General features: G+C 39.5%; 1 protein-coding gene across 4 annotated transcripts in view; it reads left to right on the forward strand.

Annotated features, from left to right (window-relative positions):
• The window catches only part of LOC127450736 (serine/threonine-protein kinase SMG1), a 79,318-nt gene that overhangs the window by 21,877 nt on the left and 36,523 nt on the right, over positions 1–20,918 (forward strand). For 3 of the 4 annotated variants that reach the window (XM_051715060.1, XM_051715057.1, XM_051715058.1), the window contains exons 23-36: positions 3,019–3,173; positions 11,888–12,024; positions 12,624–12,825; positions 12,921–13,030; positions 13,132–13,276; positions 13,365–13,524; positions 13,882–14,002; positions 14,096–14,338; positions 15,928–16,197; positions 16,479–16,623; positions 16,809–16,947; positions 19,723–19,944; positions 20,063–20,243; positions 20,634–20,795. In XM_051715060.1, coding sequence (XP_051571020.1) covers positions 3,019–3,173; positions 11,888–12,024; positions 12,624–12,825; positions 12,921–13,030; positions 13,132–13,276; positions 13,365–13,524; positions 13,882–14,002; positions 14,096–14,338; positions 15,928–16,197; positions 16,479–16,623; positions 16,809–16,947; positions 19,723–19,944; positions 20,063–20,243; positions 20,634–20,795 — 2,392 coding nt within the window. The remainder of the gene's footprint in view (positions 1–3,018; positions 3,174–11,887; positions 12,025–12,623; positions 12,826–12,920; positions 13,031–13,131; positions 13,277–13,364; positions 13,525–13,881; positions 14,003–14,095; positions 14,339–15,927; positions 16,198–16,478; positions 16,624–16,808; positions 16,948–19,722; positions 19,945–20,062; positions 20,244–20,633; positions 20,796–20,918) is intronic. The other variant, XM_051715059.1, reaches the window with a different exon arrangement.

Here is a 20,918-nt window from a genome sequence, read left to right on the forward strand (position 1 = left end):
CAACATTCTAAACAGCATTGAAAAGGAATAAAGAAGAAATCTGTACCATGAACAGACAGAAATTGTAAGACTTTCAATCCACACATCACAGATATTAAAAATATTTACCATTAACTTCAATATCAATATATCGGGGTAGTGAGGGAATACAATTTAATTTGTGGATGTGTTTTTCTTATGACAAAATGGCATAATTTGTTTTATGGTTACTGTCCATGTAATCATGATTTTACTTTTACCTTTGGTTATTATAATCTTAATGCAAATGCCACAGTTAAAACTATGGATACAATGGAACTTTCCCTCTGTGTAAAATTGTGGATTGTGTCTGAGTGTTGATTTCACGCTACATTGTTACCTAGTTGGTGAGAAGCAATGTTGGAAAGTAAATAAACAATGTCCATCTTTTACACTCCGTGACAACGAGCTTATAGCTAACTAGCTAACCATGTTGCTACTTTCATTGCTTGTCAACCAAGTAGAAGCTAATGTGTAAACATGTATTCACCAAACTGTTTTGTTCAGGATTCACAGTTTGGTACCCCCTTCAACCGAACAATTCCAGTCATTGCATTTACAAAATGTAATATTTAAAAGTCTGGTTTTCCACCATTGAAAGTTTGCCCTGAACTTGTATAGCAGAATATGGTGTAACGCCGCTGCCGCTATATATCTCTTGATTCGGCAGGTGTAAATGCTTCTTGTTTTACAACCTGCCCCTAATTGACTGGCAGTATTAAAATAGTCAGCTTTTCACTGATACTAAACCATGCTACTGATGTTTATTTATTTTATTATTTAAATGGTCAGTAATTGACTGATACTAAACAGTACTGATGTTTATTTAGCTATTTTATTTATTATTTAAATGGTCATCCATTGACTGATACTGAACATACAGAACTGATTTTTATTTGGCTATAATTTTAATTTATTCTTTAAATGGTCAGCATTTGACTGATACTATACAGTACTGATGTTTATTAAGCTATTTATTGTATTTTTAGTTATTTTCTCAGTGTTCATTTCTAGAATTTTTAATGTATAATAATAATGTCAAATATTCTTTGATAAAAATTTAAGAAAGCAGCCTTCTGAGTACCTTTGCATAGTCAAATTGGTGCACAATCCACATAGAAAAGGTCTGTTTTCATTCCAGCTCAGAAATTAACTATTTCGGTCACCATATCGGTAATCTGTGAATTTCCCCCCACTAAAATCGGTATCAGTCTCAAAAATCCCATATTGGTCGGGCTGTAGTCCTAACCAGCTGCGACAGGGCATTCTAATTTTGGAATGGTCGCGCCAGGCAGCCCAGTCAAAAATGGGTCTAAAATCCTTCTCATAACAGTATATTAAAGCCGGGGTGACACTAGCCGGTTCAAAATAACTTAATTTTCACCAAGGATGTCACAGACCTACTGAATATTGTGTTTGAGGTCTCGTTCTCTTCAACCGGAGCTCTGTCATAGAAACAGACACGCATGCACACGCACTGGCTCATTTTGACTTTCTCTCCGCTTCCCTGTCACATGGACATCGACGAAATAAGAGTACTGCATGAGTGCTTGAACATTAAAAATGGGAATGGACTGAATTTTGATGGATTCATAACTTTGCCCTGCTGTGTATGTGTGTGATCGTGTACTATCCCCTTGAAGTTTGCCGTAGAGAGTGTATGTCCATACACAGCTTCAGTGAGAAAATTAGGGACATTCAATAAACAGACTGTTCCATCTGACTGTTGTAACATCTGCTTTTATTGTCATTTATAATCATTTTAGTGTATGAATATCGCATCGCGCACCAACGCTGGTGTGACCATCTGTAGACCTCGGTGGCACCGTTGTTAGTTTTGGAGTAGGGATGCACCGCTCCGATACCTGGATCGGTATAGGCTCCGATACTGCCGTTTTTTAAATGTATTGGTCCTACGAGCCCGATCCAAATCCGATACTGTGTAAGTTATGTTTGTTACTGTCAAGCTCCAAAAATGACAAAAAAGAACCATAAAAACACCACTAAAGTATGTATAAAGTATATGACTCGTGCATTTTATTCAAAGCCACTTGAAGATGTGCAATAGCTCTGTGAATTACAAAAGACTGTGTTTTAAGTAAATATATAAAATGCACACGCCGCACCGGCGCATCAGTGAATGACGCTGCTCTGTTGACACGCGGCTATTTTTAACCTTCACGCGGTGTGCGGTATTTGAGTTGTATAGTTTGGTTCACTTATAATATGCATTTAGAATGGCACCGGAGGTGCATTTTACCAAAATTTGAATAAGATGCTAATTAAACTACTGTGAACTTGCCTACAAACAGACACATACAGGACTTCCTGAAGATTTCAGAATGTCAAAATAAAAGCCAGAGGGTTTTAAAGTTAAAGGTGCACAATTGAGAAATATTACTGTTATTTAAAATTCTAAATCAATTATAATAGTTATTATTATAATCATTATTATTACAATTTATTTTATTTGTTTACAAATTATAACAATATAAGTTGAATGGGTTCCAAAAAATAACTGTGAATGAAAAGTGAACTGATATCTTCCAACTAAATTGAACAAAAAAAATCTAGATACAAAATTGAAAACATTTTGCAAAACAAAACAAAAAAACTGCCTTTTCTACTGAACATTTAGACTGGAATTATGAATTTTGCTGCTACACTAGTCCAGTGTACTAGTTAAAGTTTTTCTTAAGCTATACATTTATATTGAAATAATGTAAAGAAACAAACCTCTAACTACACATTACAGAGTACCTCCAATTAGTTCCACACAAAGATATTCTAAACTGATTATGCAAAAAAAAAAAAAAGAAACAATAACACTGGTATGGGATCGGGATCGGCCGATACTGAGATTTCAGATATTGGAATCGGATCGGAAGAGAAAAATGTGTTATCGGTGCATCCCTAGTCTGTCTACCACTCCAAACCATTCGGAATAACCAAACATATTGCTTTATCACCAGTAAAGTTAATCTGTCCTTTGCCCTGTAGGGTCCAGAGATGGAGGTGCCAGTCACCATGCTGGTGGAGGCATTGTGTGAGCTGCGATGTCCTGAGGCCATACAAGGTCTGGCAGTCTGGAGTCTTGCCAACACTGGCAAGAGCCTGGGCTGGCTGAGCTCAGTGGCACTGCAGGCCGAGGGAAAGTAAGTTACTTGTTTCCCAAAAACAAGAAACCCAGTTTTCACTGCAAATTTGTCTAGTTTGTCAAAAGTATATATTTTTTTTTTCATGTTTGTGCTCCAGTGGGGGTGGGGGGGGGGTGGGGTTGAGTGGGCAGTCAGGATGAGAAAATGCAGTCATTTGAGGTAGATTCCATTTGTTTATTTAGACCTTGATAAAAAACAATACCGCATGATTTGCCACTGCAATTACTTGTTTTTGACTATAATAAATCTTTTGTGTGATTTGTGGAGCCAGTCATTCCTTGCACTCTGAATAGGTTTCAGCCTAGATGAAGCAATGTATCAAATTCAAATGATAAAATAAGAGAAATATATGTAGATCAGGTGTTCTCAACCTTTTGGAACTTGGGCCCAAAATGGACAGGTGTGGAACATGTCCTTATGCTATAAACAAATGATCAAAAATATTTCTGAACAGTATAGCCTGCTTTGAACAGGAGAACTTAAAGTAGGTTGTAATAACGTGTACTGTGCTATGTTACATGTAAAACAAGTTGATTGAAAGAGGAAAATGAAGAGAAGAGTTGCTTTAAGAACTGGTCCCACTAGACATGACATTGTGAAATTAATCAGTGGGACACCTGCGCTTGCTGCTTTTTACAAAGAAGCGCAATATGCTGTGTCATCCTCCACCTGGAGGCCATTTCGGTACTTTTTTTTTTTTTTTTTAAGGCTATCAAATTCGGGAGAGTCACGTGGTGCCATGCGAGGTTAGACGTGTGAACGGTGAGCTCTGCGCACTTTGCTAGTTCTTAATATTTTTTATGTCAAACTGGTGAGATTCTATACACCCTGATCCATAACTATTCTATGAAGACAATATGTCAAAGAATTAAAAATCCTCGGGCTCTGGAGACATTAAAAGACACTTAACGTGCTCAAGCTGATACCTCAGACAGGGCCGTAGACCAGGGACTCAATTTGGACGGTGTGGCAGGAGAGATTCAGTGTCAACTGTCCAGCATGTCGGCAATGCTGGCGAAGGTCATAGCAGACTTGGAGGATCTTGCTGTAATACGTCGATCGATCACTTCCATGGAGACAAAATTTACTGAGATGGTTACAAGAATGGTGGACGTTAAGAAACGGATCGATTATCTGGAGTCATCGGAGAGGGAATTAGCTGCTAACCCGCTAGCAACCAAGACGGACTTGCAATGCATTTGGGAAAAGTTGGAAGCTTTAGGGAATTGTAGCAGAGCATTTTTTTTATAGATCTTGAAGGGATGTTGCAATCCGCGGGCACCCCACATGATATAATATTGGGAGGAGACTTGAATCTTTTGATGGACTCAGTCCTTGATCATAGTGAAGCAAAAGTGTGTAAGCCCCCTAGAGCAGCAGTGATGCTTCACAGGATGTGTAAAAATCTTGGTCTTACAGATATTTGGAGACTTCTGAACCCATCTGGTAGGGACTATAAATATATCTCCAAGTCCCTCATTTCATCTGTTGTTGATTGCTCAATTGGAAATATCTTAGTCTCGGATCACGCCCTGGTGTGTTTAGTGGTGTTGCCACATATGGAGAAAAAGAAATCATATAGTTGGCCTTTTGCAAAATCCTGAATTCCAACAAATGTTAAAGGCTGAAATCAATGTTTATATGGAGACTAACTGGTCCTCAGTATCCTCTGTGGGCGTGGCTTGGTAGGCACTTAATGTGGTTCTTAGGGGCCGGGTCATACAGTGTGCCTCATTCATCAAAAAATCCAAAGCACGAGAACTCATGGAGTTGGAAAGGAATATTAAAAGTGCCGAGGCAGAGCTGAAGCACCGAATGTTGTCTGATAGCCTCAGAGAATTGACCCGATTGAAATACAGATATAATATTATTTTGTCGCGGAAGGTGGAGTTTTGGATATTCAGGGCAAGACAGTCAAATTTTGAGTTGGGGTGACAAAGCAGGGAATCTTTTGGCTAGATATATAAATCAGAGAGTGTCTTTTTCTACCATTCCCTCAGTGAAATCTGCTGGTGGTGAAATATTTACCTTGGCCATTGATATTAATGCTTTTAAAGAATTCTATCTTGATCTCTATAGCTCCACGTCTTCATCTACTGATGAAGATATTAGAAACTTTGTTGAACCATTAGATCTCCCTAAACTGATGACTCAGCAAAAAAATTATCTTGATTCTGAGATAACCTTGGAGGAGCTTGGCGAGGTAATTAAGGCCTTGCCTACAGGCAAGGCTCTGGGGCCAGACAGCTTTGCCGCTGAATATTTTAGATCTTCTGCTACAGAACTGGCTCCACTTTTGTTAGTTTATACGGATTCATTAAAGAATGGAAAGCTTCTGCCAACCATGGCACAAGCTCGGATCAGTCTGGTTCTTAAAAAAGACAAAGATCCAAGCGAGTGTAAGAGTTACTGTCCAATTTCCCTGATCCAGCTAGACGTAAAAATATTGTCAAATTTTGGCCAACCGATTAAGTTATGACATCTCTTATACATATAGATCAGGTGGGGTTTATTCGGGGCTGTAGCTCTTCTGATAACATTAGGCGTTTCATCAATATTATGCGGTCAGTGGCGAATGATAAGACTCCGGTCACTGCCATCTCACTTGACGTCGAAAAGGCATTCAATGTGGTAGAATGGAATTATCTGTTTTAGGTTTGCAAATATACGGGTTTGGGAATACTTTTATTGGATAGATTAAGTTACTTTATAGATACCCGGTAGCGGCGGTACAAACGAATGGATTAATTTCAGATTATTTTACTCTGGATAGGGACACCCAGTAGGGTTGCCCTCTTTCCCCATTATTGTTCTGTCTTGCCCTGGAACCATTAGCAGCCGCGATAAGAAAGGAAGATGATTTACCAGGAGTGGTGGCGGGAGGTATGGCGCATAAGCTTTTGCTTTACGCAGATGATATTTTATTATTCGTCTCTGACCCCATTAGATCTGTGCCTTGCCACCACAGAATTATTCATTCCTTTTCTAAATTCTCAGAATACAGAGTCAATTGGTCTAAATCTGAAGCTTTGGCTCTGACAGTGTGCTGCCCAGTAACTGCTTTTCAGCCGGGTGCCTTCCAGTGGCCCAAACAGGGTATTAAGTATTTGGGTATCTTATTCCCAGCAAATTTATTTGATTTAGTTCATTTTGACCCCTTAATAAAAAGGTGGGCAGGTGGGCTTCATTACATTTATCTATGATTGGAAAGTTTAATGTTATTAAAATGAATTGTATTTCAAAATTCAACTACCTGCTACAGTCTCTCCCTGTAGATGTCCCCCTCTCTTATTTCAAGCAGTTTGATAGCATAGCGAAGTCCTTCATTTGGAATGGTAAACGTCCCAGATTACATTTCAATAAGTTACATAGGCCAATTGACAAAGGTGGGCTAGGTTACCCAAGATTTTGTTTTATTATTATGCATTCGGTCTTAGACATTTGGCTCATTGTTCGCTTCTACCTGAGAGAGCCCCTCCCTGGTTTTGTATCGAATGAAGTTCTTGCCCCTATTTTGCCATTGCAAACCTTTCTATTAAACTAAACGGAGAAGTTAAGTCACACCCCGTTATCTCGCAGTTGCACGCGGTATGGACAAAAGTGTCCAGAGTGTTTAATTCGAACATTTATTTAAATGTTGCCTCAGGCATATGGCGGAACCCAAAATAACATTAATAAGTCCCCTTTTTGCTGGTCATCGTGGATTGTGAGGGAGGTTAAGACACTCAGTGACCTATATGAGAGAGGAGTGCTAAGACCTTTTGAAAATATGGTTAAACATTTTAGCATTCCCAGATCTCAATTCTTTAGGTATTTACAGCTGCGCCACCTGCTCTGTACTAATTTTGGGAGTAGCATACACCCCCCTAAAGCGGCAGATACTCTGGAAGTGGTGATTACTGCTTTTGGAAAATGTCATGAGGCTTCGGTGTATTACTCCCTGCTAATTCAGAGTCTGGGGGATGGAGCTTCAACTTCTCAAGAGATTTAAACTTGGTATTGGAGTCAAGTCTGCATCTAGATATGCAAGGGTGCATCTGATGCAGTTTAAGATTTTGCATTGATTCTATTGGATCCCCTCTAGATTGTATAGGCTTGGTCTTAAAGACACACCCACCTGCTGGTGATCAGAAGACAGGGACACAACCCATGTTTTTTGGGGATGTGTTAAGATCCAAGAGTTTTGGTTGAGGGTTCAGAGCTTTGTGTGACGTGGTGGACACTCGGTTTTCGTTTTGCCCCAGACTGTGTGTTTTGGGAGATTGGGTGGTCCTGAATGTGGGTGATGGATATATGGAGAGCTGGGTCCTGACCAGCGTGATGATTGGCAGGTGTGTAATCCTCAGGGGATGGAGGTCGTCTGGTGCGCCCTCATTTCGTGAGTGGTGTGTCGAGTTGGGCAGGGTGGTGGCGTTTGAGGAGATGGTATATAGAAGGCTGGGCAACCTGGATATATATATTTATATACATCAGGAAGTGGGGCAGCTATCTGGCCTTTTTGGAGGGCTCACCCGGGAGGGGCAGCGGAGAGAGACTAGTGTTTTTTGTTATTTTTATTTTATTAAGTCTAAATATTTTCTGCTGTTTTATTGTCTTTTGTGTGTCTTTGTCAGTTGGCTTTTGACCACTGGAGTGCTTGTTTGTGTCGGATGGGGGGTTCATGTTTGGGGGGAAAGTTATGATTTAATGTGGTTTAATTTAGCATTTTCTGTCTATTTGATTTGCTGCATAGAATCAATAAAAAGGCTATCAATTTTGTCCAGTCAGGCTTCCTAAGCAACCAATTGGCCTGGTTGCTAGGCTGGGTAGAGTCACGTTGGATTAACCTCTTCGTAGTCGTTATAATGTGGTTTTTGCTCTCAATGGGTCGCGTGGTGAGTTGTGCATGGATGCTGTGGAGAATAGCGTGAGCCTCCACACGCGCTGCTTCTCCGTGTTAAAACGCTCAAGCCATATGATAAGATGAGCGGATTGACTGTCTCAGACATGGAGGCAACTGAGATTCCTCCTCCGCCACCCGGATTGAGGTGAGTCACTATGCCACCACGAGGACCTAGAGTGAATTGGGCATGCCAAATAAGCTATCAATTTTGAAAACCCGGCCTTGCACAGATACAGTTGTGCTCAAAGTTTGCATACCATTGGAGAATTGGTAATATATGTACCATTTTTAAAGAAAACATGAGTGAGCAGGCAAAACACATTTCTTTTATTTCTTATGGGATTCATATTCAGCTGTAGATTATAACAATGGCACAATCATGAAACAAATCATGGCAACAAAGTAAAAAATGAAATGACCCGTTCAAAAGTCTGCATACCCTTAGTTCTTAATTCTTTGTATTGCCCCCTATAGCATCAATGACAGCATGCAGTCTTTTGTAATAGTTGTCTGAGGCCCCAAATTCTTGCAGGTGGTATAGCTGCCCAGTCTTCTTGGCAAAATGCCTCCAGGTCATGCAAAGTCTTTGGTCGTCTTGCATGAACCACACGTTTGAGATCTCCCCAGAGTAGCTCAATGATATTAAGATCAGGAGACTGTGATGGCCACTCCAGAACCTTCACCTTTTTCTGCTGTAACCACTGGAGGGTCAACTTGGCCTTGTGCTTAGGGTCATTGTCGTGCTGGAAAGTCCAAGAGCGTTCCATGCGCAGCTTTCGTGCAGAAGAATGCAAATTGTCTACCAGTATTTTCTGATAACATGCTGCATTCATTTTACCATCAATTTTCACAAGATTCCCCATGCCTTGAGAGCTCACACACCCCCAAAACGTCAGTGAGCCACCACCATGCTTCACAGTGGGGATGGTATTGTTTTCACTATAGGCCTTGTTGACCCCTCTGCAAACATAGCGCTTATGGTTGTGACCATAAAGCTCTATTTAGGTCTCGTCACTCCAAATTACATTGTGTCAGAAGCTGTGAGGCATGTCAAGGTGTTGTCGGGCATATTGTAACCAGGCTTTTTTTGTGGCATTGGCGCAGTAAAGGTTTCTTTCTGGCAACTCGACCATGCAACTCATTTTTGTTCAAGTATCGTCATATTGTGCTCCTTGAAACAACCACACCATCTTTTTCCAGAGCTGCCTGTATTTCTCTTGAGGTTACCTGTGGGTTTTTCTTTCTATCCCGAGCAATTCTTCTGGCAGTTGTGGCTGAAATCTTTTTTGGTCTACCTGAATTTGGCTTGGTATCGAGATCCCTGAATTTTCCACTTCTTAATAAGTGAATGAACAGTGCTGAATGGCATTTTCAAGGCTTTGGATATCTTTTTGTATCCTTTTCCATCTATATAAAGTTCCATTACCTTGTTACGCAATTCTTTTGACAATTCTGCTCCCCATGGCTCAGTATCTAGCCTGCTCAATGCATCCACATGAGAGCTAACAAACTCATTGACTATTTATACACAGACACTAATTGCAATTTAAAAAGCCACAGGTGTTAAACCTGTGTGTGTCACCTTGTGTGTCTGTAACAAGGTCAAACATTCAAGGGTGTGTAAACTTTTGATCAGGGCCATTTGGGTGATTTCTGTTATGATTTAAAAAGGAGCTAAACAACTATGTGATAATAAATGGCTTCATATGATCACTATCCTTAAGGTTTTTTTTTTTGCATGATCAGTAATATTTTCAAAATCAATGCCAAAATTTCACAGTTTCTGCCAGGGTATGCAAACTTTTGAGCACAACTGTAAGTTGAGGTGAATGGAAGGAGTAATTTTATGGCGGCATCAGACAACTAATGATATACACTCATTACAGTCAACAAAAACGATGGCAGAGAGCAAGAGTTATAGAGGTGTCGCAATCTTGTGTCGCACCTTAATTTGACAAACTTATTTGGCTAATTCCTCCGTTTCAATTGTAAGGTCTTTACCTGGGCAACTGAAGGGGTCTCTGACCCAAGCAAATGAACTGAAATCCTCACTGAAGTAATGACTGAATTGTTTCAGTCCATCAACATGGTGAACGATTGTGTGTATCAAAGGAGAGATACAGTATTTATCCCAGTCTCTTGCATACAGTCAGTGAAGTTGGGAAACATGTCAACATTTGTATTAATCAACTGATCACACCAAAGATCCAGTTTGCCAATGAATGCACTGACTTTGTCTGAAAGAAGCAAGATTTTGGCATCGATGTGTTCAACAGATTCAACCTATCACAGCGGTTCAGCATCTGTCCCAGCCACCATAAAGTCAAACTGAAGATAGCTACCATCATACTTGCTTATTTTACACTTTTTAGGGGTAGATGACACTGCATCGTCACTACAACTCCTTTTGCCACGTGTGATAAACGTATCCATAGTCTGCTTACCACCATGGATTCGTTCAACTAGTAGTCACTGTGTGTGACCCGTGGCTGCAGTGACAGCTAGTTAAAAAGGCAGGCTAAGCTCCGCCTCTCCCTATCAATAATGTTTTTTTATTTATTTATAAAAAAGTTTCATTTATATAGAGGTTAACGCCATGGAGACAGAAGGAAATTGTGAGTGATCTTTATTCATATTTTCTAAAGGAGATGAAGCATATTGATGTTATATGTTCTAATTACGTTTACACATTAGGCTCATGTATATTTGCTCGGTACTGCAGTACTGAAGCCTATTTGAAGTCAATCAAAAATTCAGCCTTGAAAAAATTTCCACCCCCTCTTCCAACCTCTCGGGGCACCTTTATACCTTGGGATGTGAATTAATTTTCAATAAATCAACAGAGTCTTCTGATAGAGTGGTTACCACGTGTAGTATGCAGAAAATATGGAACGGAATCTAGTCATAAAAATGGCATTAGCTATGAAACACAATGTCATGAAATATTACATATTTGGACGAAATGAATGCATAATTTAATCACAATTAAAATTGTGATATGTCCATGTGTGATAGTTAAACTGCAAATGTCTGTGATTTAATTGAATAAATATAAAATCTGCAAGTGATGCACCCTTCAAAATGAATGTGTGAAGCTGCTCATACACTGAAAACACTATGATCATCACTCACACTCTTGTGTGTGTGAGATGACCGAGCAGAGCACTCTGAAGTGCGCAGCACATACAGACTATGTATTAATTTAATTTAAATCACAGCTTTATGGGGATTAATAATCACACTGGACCATGTAATGATCTGCTTATCTATAGGTTAGTAACAAACACACAGAAATGCCTGAATAAAAGCTCGATTTAAATGGATGCATGTATTTTTGCTTAAATATGACTTTTGGGTACATGAAATGTCCTGGTAAATTGTGCCTTGAAAAGAGTGAGGAAACCTGGAAACTTGAAAAAGGTTCTGCTTTTTTTTTTAAAAAACAGATAAAAACATTCAGAAGTTATCTAATGATATTGATGGCAGGTAATCATATGTAAAGATCTAAATGTTTTGTTAATGCAAACCAAAAACAACAGGTAAAGTCTGCTCCACCTCTTTTTCTAAATGTTGCCTGTCTGTTATTAACTCTTCTGATTTCTTTGCATTCTGCTCTCCCTAAGGACTCTTCAATGAAAGGTTGATGCTAACACTTCCCCAAAACTCTCTTGATCTCTTTGTGTGTCATCTTTGTAGAATTTGTCTCATGCTGACCAAAAGCGAGAGAATATTAGAGGCTGAGAGTGCATAAACCTGGAGACAGAAAGCATGTCAGACATGTATATAATCTTTATCCTGAAGAAGAGAATGTTTGTGTGTTCAAAACCAGGTTTGAGAGGGCAGCTTTGGAGTACCAAGAGCAGTTGTGTGCCGTCACAGGTATGGACTGCTCCATCAAAGGCTTTGATCACTCCCTATTGAAACTCACTGGCATCAACACCTCCAGCCCAAAACACACTGTGAGCGGTGAGGAGTCTACAAGAATCACACTTTAAAGGAATAGGAATACCCAAAATTACTTAACCTAATGTCTTCCTTGTAATTCCTTGAATTTAAAAAAAAAAATAAAAAATTCTTTACAGGGTTTATTTGCCATTATCTAAGTAAATATTGACTTCATAAACCAAAAAAACATCAACAGTAAAATGAACCCATACGACTCAAACACTGTATTTCAGATGATCTAAGATAATATGATCTCTTTGTGTGTTGAACAGAATTAAATTTAAGTCGGTCACTCTGAAATCAAATCATTTATAAATTGCTTAAATCAGATATGGCGGCTACATCGAAAACGTCAAACCTCAATGGTTCTCATCACGTCTTGTGACCAAACGTGCTACACTTTGATATTATTGATGAAGTTGCTATTTTTTAAGCACTTTAATGCTTTATTAATAATGATGTTCTTGTACAGTGAATAATGACTTAAATAGGGTGAGTAGATGATAATGTTAATTTCATTTATAGGTGAACTGTACTTTTAATTCCTCCCATGAGTTTAATCTCACTACATTACTATGTAACATTGAATGTATTGTTGATTTTCATGTTTGTTTTGATAGGAGATGGAAGAAAGACTGTCCTGTTAAAGTCGAGTGATTGTTCTCCAGAGGTGCTGAACTTCCTGGCTAATAAGGCGTGTGAGTGTTACGTGGCTTTGAGTGATTGGGAGTCCGTGCAGGAGTGGCAGGCCAGCATGATGAACCTCAAAAAGAACAGCAGCAGCTCTAGTGTCAACCTCAAGACAGATTTCAACTACGTGAGGTGTGCAGCAAACAGTCCGTGTCTGGACTTCATCTGATTCTAGATTGGAAGATTGTTCTTTTGAATGATTGTTTGTGTTGATCTCTGTGCTCCAGAGCTCTGAGCAGGTTTGAGGAAGGGGATTTTGCAGAGTGTCGTGCTCAACTGGAGCTGTTGCCTGGGGAGGATTACGGCCTTCTCAACTCTGCAACCAAAGACAAGATTGGTATGATCACAGGCCATATTATCAAAATCAAAATATGTGAACATACTTTTCTGGTCAGTGGTGATTCTATGCTGAGTAAATTTGGTCACTTTTGTTGACAGATCTGAAGAGGCTCCTGCCTGCTGTGTTGAGTCCAGAGCCCTCAGAGCTGCAGAAGGCCATTGAGGTGCAGCTGCTCAGAAGCGCTGTGGGAGCCATCACTTTGACCAATCACGAACAAGACCAGAAGTTTCTCACCTCGTCTGAGTAAGTAAATACTGCCGACATTGTCTTTCATGTGTGAAGTCAGTAGAGTTTGTAACTATTGGTGGTTCCCTGTTGCCTTGACTTTCAGCACCCTGGTGAAGTACCTGAAGCAGACGGGTCGCATCTCTCTGGGTCCCCTGCGTCTCTCCACTCTCACCCTGTCTGACTCCCTCCCTAGTCTCAGCACCCTGCAGCTGCACTGTGCCAACTCTCTGGAGAACTCCCTTTGCTACCAGCACCCCTCTGAGGTCTGAGTCGCCACATTATTAACTTGCATTTATCCGTTTTACAGACATTTATCCAAAGTGACTACAGTACATTCAAGCTATACATTTTAACAGTATGTGTGTTCCCTGAGAATCAAGCACATGACCGATGGCATTATTAGTGCCATGCACTACCAAAATGAGGAACATTTGCACCATTAATCCCGTGAATACTCGCACACTTGGATCATAGATTAACACACTGCGATATATAACCAGTCACTCCACAGTTCATTCATCTTTATAAATATTTATATACAAATAAAATATGTGCAAGACATTTTCACGTGGTCTTACTCATTTGAGAAATCCCTGCTCTGTCTTTCTTGCAATCTGTAGGACTGTCTTATTCCACTCTTCAGTGTAACCTTGAGTACTTGCAAGCAGCAGGATGTTCAGCCATGGCTACATGCTCTCCGATACACCACTTTCCAGCGCCAGCTCTTCAAAAAACTCAAAGGTAAGCTCTCCTTCCTCTATGTACTGTATATAGTGTGACTTACATAGTGCAAAGGCATTCTAGAAAGTCTGCGTGACCTTATGATTCCACCAGGTTGCTTTGCTCCAGTGGACTCTCATCTGATGGAGCTTTGTCTGACTGCAGTGAAGTTTGCACGTAAGCAAGGTAATATCGCTCTGGCCACACGTCTGCTGGGCCAGTGCAGCAAGCCATCAGACAACTCTGAAGTTCAGGACCTGGTGCAAAGCTTCAAGCAGCTGTCTCTAGAGGGCACTGTGGGGGAGAAGTGGGGACCAGAGCTGGAGATTGAGAAGGCTAAAGTTCTGTTTGCTGCTGGTGAGTGAAAATAATGTCTTAAAGTTGCACTTAGTAATTTTTTTCTTCAAAGTTTTACTACTAAAGAAATATGTTTTAAGTCATGCGCACTCACTAGAGGTGAAGAATCCAGCAACATAGCTAAATTAAATATGATTTATTTTACATGGAGCTGAGCAGCCATTTTGAGATCACATGACCTGCTGAATACTACTAATTTTATCTTGGTAACCCTGTTATTATCGGACACTTAAAAAAAATCAACCATGGCTGACTGTTAATAGTGTGTTTCTACAATGGTGTCAAGCACTGAAAATAGGGCTGGGTATTGATACAGATTTCCCAAATCTTTTCCGATTTCCAAGCACTCGATTAAATTAGATACTGTTCTGATTTCAATTCGATATCGATTCATATGGGTTTATTTCAGTTATAATGTTCCTTTTACTTGCATATGAAAGAAATTCTTTTCCAGCTAATGCTGTTAATTATACAGGGTTCCTTCTAACTCAGTACATTATGAAAATATCAGTTTTACTATTAATATCGTATGCGTTTACAGGATCATCTTTTTAGTCACATTTTGGCTTTTTAAAAATTAACAAATCCATGTATTCGATCAATAAATAACATATTTCATATATTGTTTGCTAAATTGCATAATTCGTTTTTTTATGAAGACACGTATTTACATTGATTTGTTGAAAACTTGCTAAAACCGGTACTGTCTCTTTAACAAAACTGGCATTTCTGTAAAGAGAGTCTATAAATGAGCACATATTAATGAGAGAGGGGACTCTAACTTTGTCTCAACTGTTCAATCCATGATTAAGAATTAAAGGTTTATTTTTTTGGTTTTGATAACAACTGACTGTAAAGAACAGAAATGGAATTAAGAGACATTTTTCAATGACAAATGGGTCACGTGGATCTTGTCTTTGGATTCACATGACACGGAACAACTTTTAATCTCAACACGCAGTGAAAGGATCTCGCTGCTGAATACTTCACGAATATATTATACAGTCAATGGTGAGTTAAATCTAAACATTTACCAATCAGATGCCAACTATATATTTTTGCTGCATAGCGTGATATTTGGTTGCAAATGCAAGTGATTTCCTCGCATTTTGTGGAGGGTTGCTCATTTTGTGGAGGGTTGCTCATAGATCATCGATCTTGGGATTTAAGAATCGATATTGAGATCTTTCAAATGAAGATCGCAAAGCATCTGAAAATCTATATTTTTACCCACCCCTAACTGAAAACTACTGTTTTTGCATAGTGGCATGCAGCTTGGATACAGATCCAAGGTGTCATCGCAAGTCCAAAACCACTGCCATATTGGCAAGCACAACATAAACAAAAAATACTGAGTGTGCATATTAAGGTGTCTAAGTGTCTGCTTTTCTGAATGTTTGGTTCAGTGAATAAACAATGTTACTTGTTTTCTTATCTACAGTTGGTCTCAACCAAATCACTTTGTTCTTTTTTTGGGGGGGGGGCATTGATCTGATTAAAAAGAAACAAGTCTGAATGTAAAGCTTATTGGACTGTTTACAGAATATAATTTATGTCCATGTGTAAACAATTCCTCACACTGTCTTTAGGTCAGTCCATAACAGCTATGGAAATGCTCAGCTCCTGTGCACTATCATACTGTCACTCTGGGAAGTGCGAGTATGCAGCTTGTCGCTCAGTGCTGACTCTGTGCAAGTGGCTTTTGGCCGACTGGAAGGATTTGACACCACAACTCAAAATGGTGGTGAAGAGGAATTCTGGGTCTCCCAGCCTCTCCACCCTCTCCAAGAACATCTCTGGTCTTTTGGAGATGCCGCTGGAGGATCAGGGAATGCCACACATTACTACAGAGACCACAGGTAAAAGAGGCCTGGCTTAGTCCCTTTACTCCACCAGCATGTCTTCTGTGTTCTTTATTTTATTTAGTTGTTTGCATTTTGCTTTCATCCTTTGAATAACTTGCACTGTGTATTAAGCAATTACTGCAAAGTCCATATCAGGTGTGTGTTATACTGTTGAAAATAAATAAGAAATAATTCTAATTATTCATTTTAAGTGCCACAAGGTGGCTATTAATGTTGTCTTTGTCTCTCTGTCATGATCTGAAGAGTATTTATGGATTGTTTGTTTTTGTCTGCAGTCAGTGTAGGTGTTGGGGAGCCAGACTTTGTCCTGGGGCAGCTGTACCAGCTTTCAACTACTCAGGCACCTGAAGTGGCAAAATCATGGGCTGCTCTTGCCAGCTGGGCATACAGATGGGGCAGGAAGGTTGTGGACAATGCAAGGTATTTATTCCTCAAATTAATTTAGTCAGCAAAAAAGAATTCATTGTTTAAATGTAAAATTAAAGTTGAAGAGAAAAGTTACAATTGTTTTGTCTGCATAAGCACAACATTTGAAGCTAAAATGGTTCAGTCTAGCATTGTGTGCTCCTACACTCTCTGCTGTGTTTTTTTCTGTGTGCTAATAGTCAAGGAGAGGGGGTCCCTCTGCTCCTTGGAGAGAAGAAAGAAGTAGAGGAGTTGCTCCCAGCAGGCACCAGTGATGAGGACAAGGAAACCATTTTCAGCATTTTGGGTCAAGCTATGTGTCGCCCAGCAGGAATTCAGGTCAGAGAGTTTGCAGTTGGATGGAGGGTCTCGCATTTCTTCAAGTTTGCTAGTTTGATACATAACATCAGTGGGGGGAAGGGGTCTTTTTCATTCTTCTAAATGGATCTAGATCAGAGGTTTTTAACCTTTACAGACCCAGGGACCCTCCATCCTAACTCTCAGCCAATCCAGAGACCCGCAATATAAAAGGCTGGATTGTTGTGTTAACACTTAGTGATAACTTTTGATCAAAACATTACGTGACATTATTACATATATACAGTTGAAGTCAGAAGTTTACATACACTTAGGTTGAAATCATTAAACCTCATTTTTTAATCACTCCACAGATTTCATATTAGCAAACTATAGTTTTGGCAAGTCGTTTAGGACATCTACTTTGTGCATGACATGAGTAATATTTCCTACAATTTTTTACAGACAGATTGTTTCACTTTTAATTGACTATCACAATTCCAGTGGGTCAGAAGTTTACATACACTGTTAACTGTGCTTTTAAGCAGCTTAAAGGCACAGCTTAAAATTCCAGAAAATGATGTCAAGCCTTTAGGCAATTAGCTTCTGATAGGCTAATTGGAGTCAATTGGAGGTGTACCTGTAGATGTATTTTAAGGCCTACCTTCAAACTCAGTGCCTCTTTGCTTGACATCATGGGAAAATAAAAAATCAGCCAAGACCTCAAAACAAATTGTGGACCTCCACACGTCTGGTTCATCCTTGAGCAATTTCCAAATGCCTGACGGTACCACGTTCATCTGTACAAACAATAGTATGCAAGTATAAACACCATGGGACCACGCAGCCATCATACCGCTCAGGAAGGAGACACATTCTGTCTCCTAGAGATGAATGTAGTTTGGTGCGAAAAGTGCAAATCGTTCCCAGAACAACAGCAAAGGACCTTGTGAAGATGCTGGAGGAAACGGGTAGACAAGTATCTATATCCACAGTAAAACGTGTCTTATATCGACATAACCTGAAAGGCTGATCAACAAGGAAGAAGCCACTGCTCCAAAACCACCATAAATCCAGACTACAGTTTTGCAAGTGCACATGTGGACAAAGATCTTTTTTGGAAAACTGTTCTCTGGTCTGATGAAACAAAAATGTAACTGTTTGGCAATATGACCATTGTTATGTTTTGAGGAAAAAGGGTGAGGCTTGCAAGCAGAGAAACACCATTCCAACCATGAAGCATGGGGGTAGCAGCATCATGTTGTGAGGGTGCTTTGCTGCGGGAGGCACTGGTGCACTTCACAAAATAGATGGCATCATGAGGAAGGAAATTTATGTGGCAATATTGAAGCAACATCTTAAGACATCAGCCAGGAAGTTAAAGCTCGGTTGCAAATGGGTCTTCCAAATGGACAATGACCCCAAGCATACCTCCAAAGTTTGACCCAAGTTAAACTTATTCAAAGGCAATGCTACCAAATACTAACAAAGTGTATGTACACTTCTGACCCACTGGGAATGTGATGAAAGAAATAAAAGCTGAAATAAATAATTCTCCCTACTATTATTCTGACATTTCACATTCTTAAAATAGTGATCCTAACTGACCTAAGACAGGGAATGTTTTCTATGATTAAATGTCAGGAATTGTGAAAAACTGTTTAAATATATTTGGCTAAGGTGTATGTAAACTTCTAACTTCAACTGTAATGTAAATCATATGTTTGATATTCATTCAAAAGTAAGAAATGTCATGAAAATGTTAGAAAATTTGAGTTATTTTGAGTTAAAATTTGTCTTATTCATGGAGCAGTATGCCCAGGTGTCCATGGGTTGAAAATAGGGCTGTCAATCGATACTTTATTTTTAATCGAATTAATTACTTATGGCAAATAATTAATCACATTTTATAAATATTTGTTGAGAAAGCCCCTCAAATAGCAAATTAAAATATAATAATCAAATAATTATAAGTAGTTATATTTAAATAGTTATAAATAATATATATTATAAAAATAATTCAGACAACTAAAATGCATTACATTATTGTGGCAGATGAGTAAAGCATTAATAAGACAAGTAGCTTTAGAAGGCAATATATTTGTTTCCATATTATTGAAAATAAGCCTGTCATTTGCCTACAGTCCACAGCAATTCATTTTGCAATTGAATTTATCAATATGTCAGAGATATATTTATTTGAAAGTCTTTTCTAAGGATGTGTCAATGTACACATGCATCAGACGAACGCTTTAAGAGCATTTTGGTTGCGTTGCATCATAAACAGCATTTTTAGGTCGCTGTGTCAAGTTAAATGTTTGAAACTTAGAAAATATTTGTCTCGATTCCTGCATTCGGAATTGCGCTCTGTCCAGCTGTATTTGAACACTAGTACACGTTTTCATCTTGAGATTATCTTCACGTTCTCGTGATGTCACTGGTGTCAAACAAGCCTGAATGTAGTTTGTTCTCCGTAGAGCTGTGTGTTGCCTATACAACTGGAGTTTCGCTTACAGCCCTCTGCTGAAAACAGGTGATACTTCAAGCTTGAATTTCTCTGATGGTAGGAATTCACCATATTGAGGTCCGGGGTCTTGATTAATTGCGATAATTTAAGGCATTATTTAAAAAAAAATAATAATCACACCAAATTAGCTCGTTAAATTGACAGCCCTAGTTGAAAACCATTGGTCTATTTGATTGTTCCTGCATGTCCGTATTGACAGACTATCTATTGATGTGTATACTTGTTGGGTTGTTTGTGTTGTCTTTCTGTGTATGGATGTTAATTTATCTGTCATATTTGTCTTCCTGCAGGATGAAGACATGGCCTTACAGAATGAAGAGAATGAGGAGGATGATATGGTGGATGTTATTGGCAGACAGCTGCTAAGTGCCTGTCCATGGCTGTCTGAAGTAGAGGATAGTGTGACTGATGGGCTGATTAGGGTGTGGAGGCGAGTGGTTGATCGGATCTTCAGCCTGTACCGGGTCTCCTGCAGGGCATACTTCACCTTCCTTAAGCTCAATGCTGGACAGGTCAGAGAATCCTTCCTGGAGAAATTTGTCCAGTCGTAGTCCAGAAATGATAACTGTTGCTAAAAGTGCAAATTTAATTAATTTTTGTGACTTAGTGACATGGTATTCTGATCATCAGGTGCCCATTGATGAAGATGATCCCAAGCTTCTACTGAACAACCAGAGCAGCAATCAGAGCAGCGATGATGTAATCGTCATGGCAACCCTTCGCCTGCTGCGTTTGCTGGTGAAGCACGCTGGGGAGTTGAGAGAGAGTCTGGAGCATGGTCTGGCATCCACCCCCACTGCACCCTGGAGAGGTAATAACAGGAACATCTGAAACCGTGATGAACCATAATCTCTTCACATCTTATAAACAAAGAAGTGAAAATGGCTTGTATTAGCACAGATGTGTATTGTACTCTACAAAGGCAAAGCAGTAACTATGCCAACATTGAAACTGAGAAAAATGGCTTAAGTCCTGGGTTTTGCCTAGTTTTACTGTATATTTTAGTTTTCTTACTGTGTTAAATTGTAAAACGTAAAATTTGAAGAATTGGTTATTGAGCAACACCTATTGATCAACCACTATTCTTAGGGTCCAGGACACATCCCCCTAAGTCTCTGTGGTAATTGCAGCCCTGTATGTATCACTTGATTAAAGTGAGTGTTGTGTGTCAGGTGACTTGAACTATCTGTTTTGTCTGTAGGGATCATCCCCCAGTTATTCTCCAGGCTGAATCATCCCGAGGCCTACATTCGCCAGAGCATCTGCAGCCTGCTGTGCAGGGTGGCCCAAGACTCACCCCACCTCATCCTCTACCCAGCCATTGTGGGCTCTATCTCTCTCGGAGGAGAGGCTCAGGCTGCAGGTACTTAATGTACTTTGACAGCATCCTAAATACACAAGCCCTAAATGATACTTGAATGGAAGTCTGTGTTATAGATTGAGCACATTGTGTTTTAATGATCTGCCACAGTAGGCTTTCTGTATA

This window comes from Myxocyprinus asiaticus, chromosome 13, assembly GCF_019703515.2.
Source record: "Myxocyprinus asiaticus isolate MX2 ecotype Aquarium Trade chromosome 13, UBuf_Myxa_2, whole genome shotgun sequence".
NCBI classification, from domain to species: domain Eukaryota; kingdom Metazoa; phylum Chordata; class Actinopteri; order Cypriniformes; family Catostomidae; genus Myxocyprinus; species Myxocyprinus asiaticus.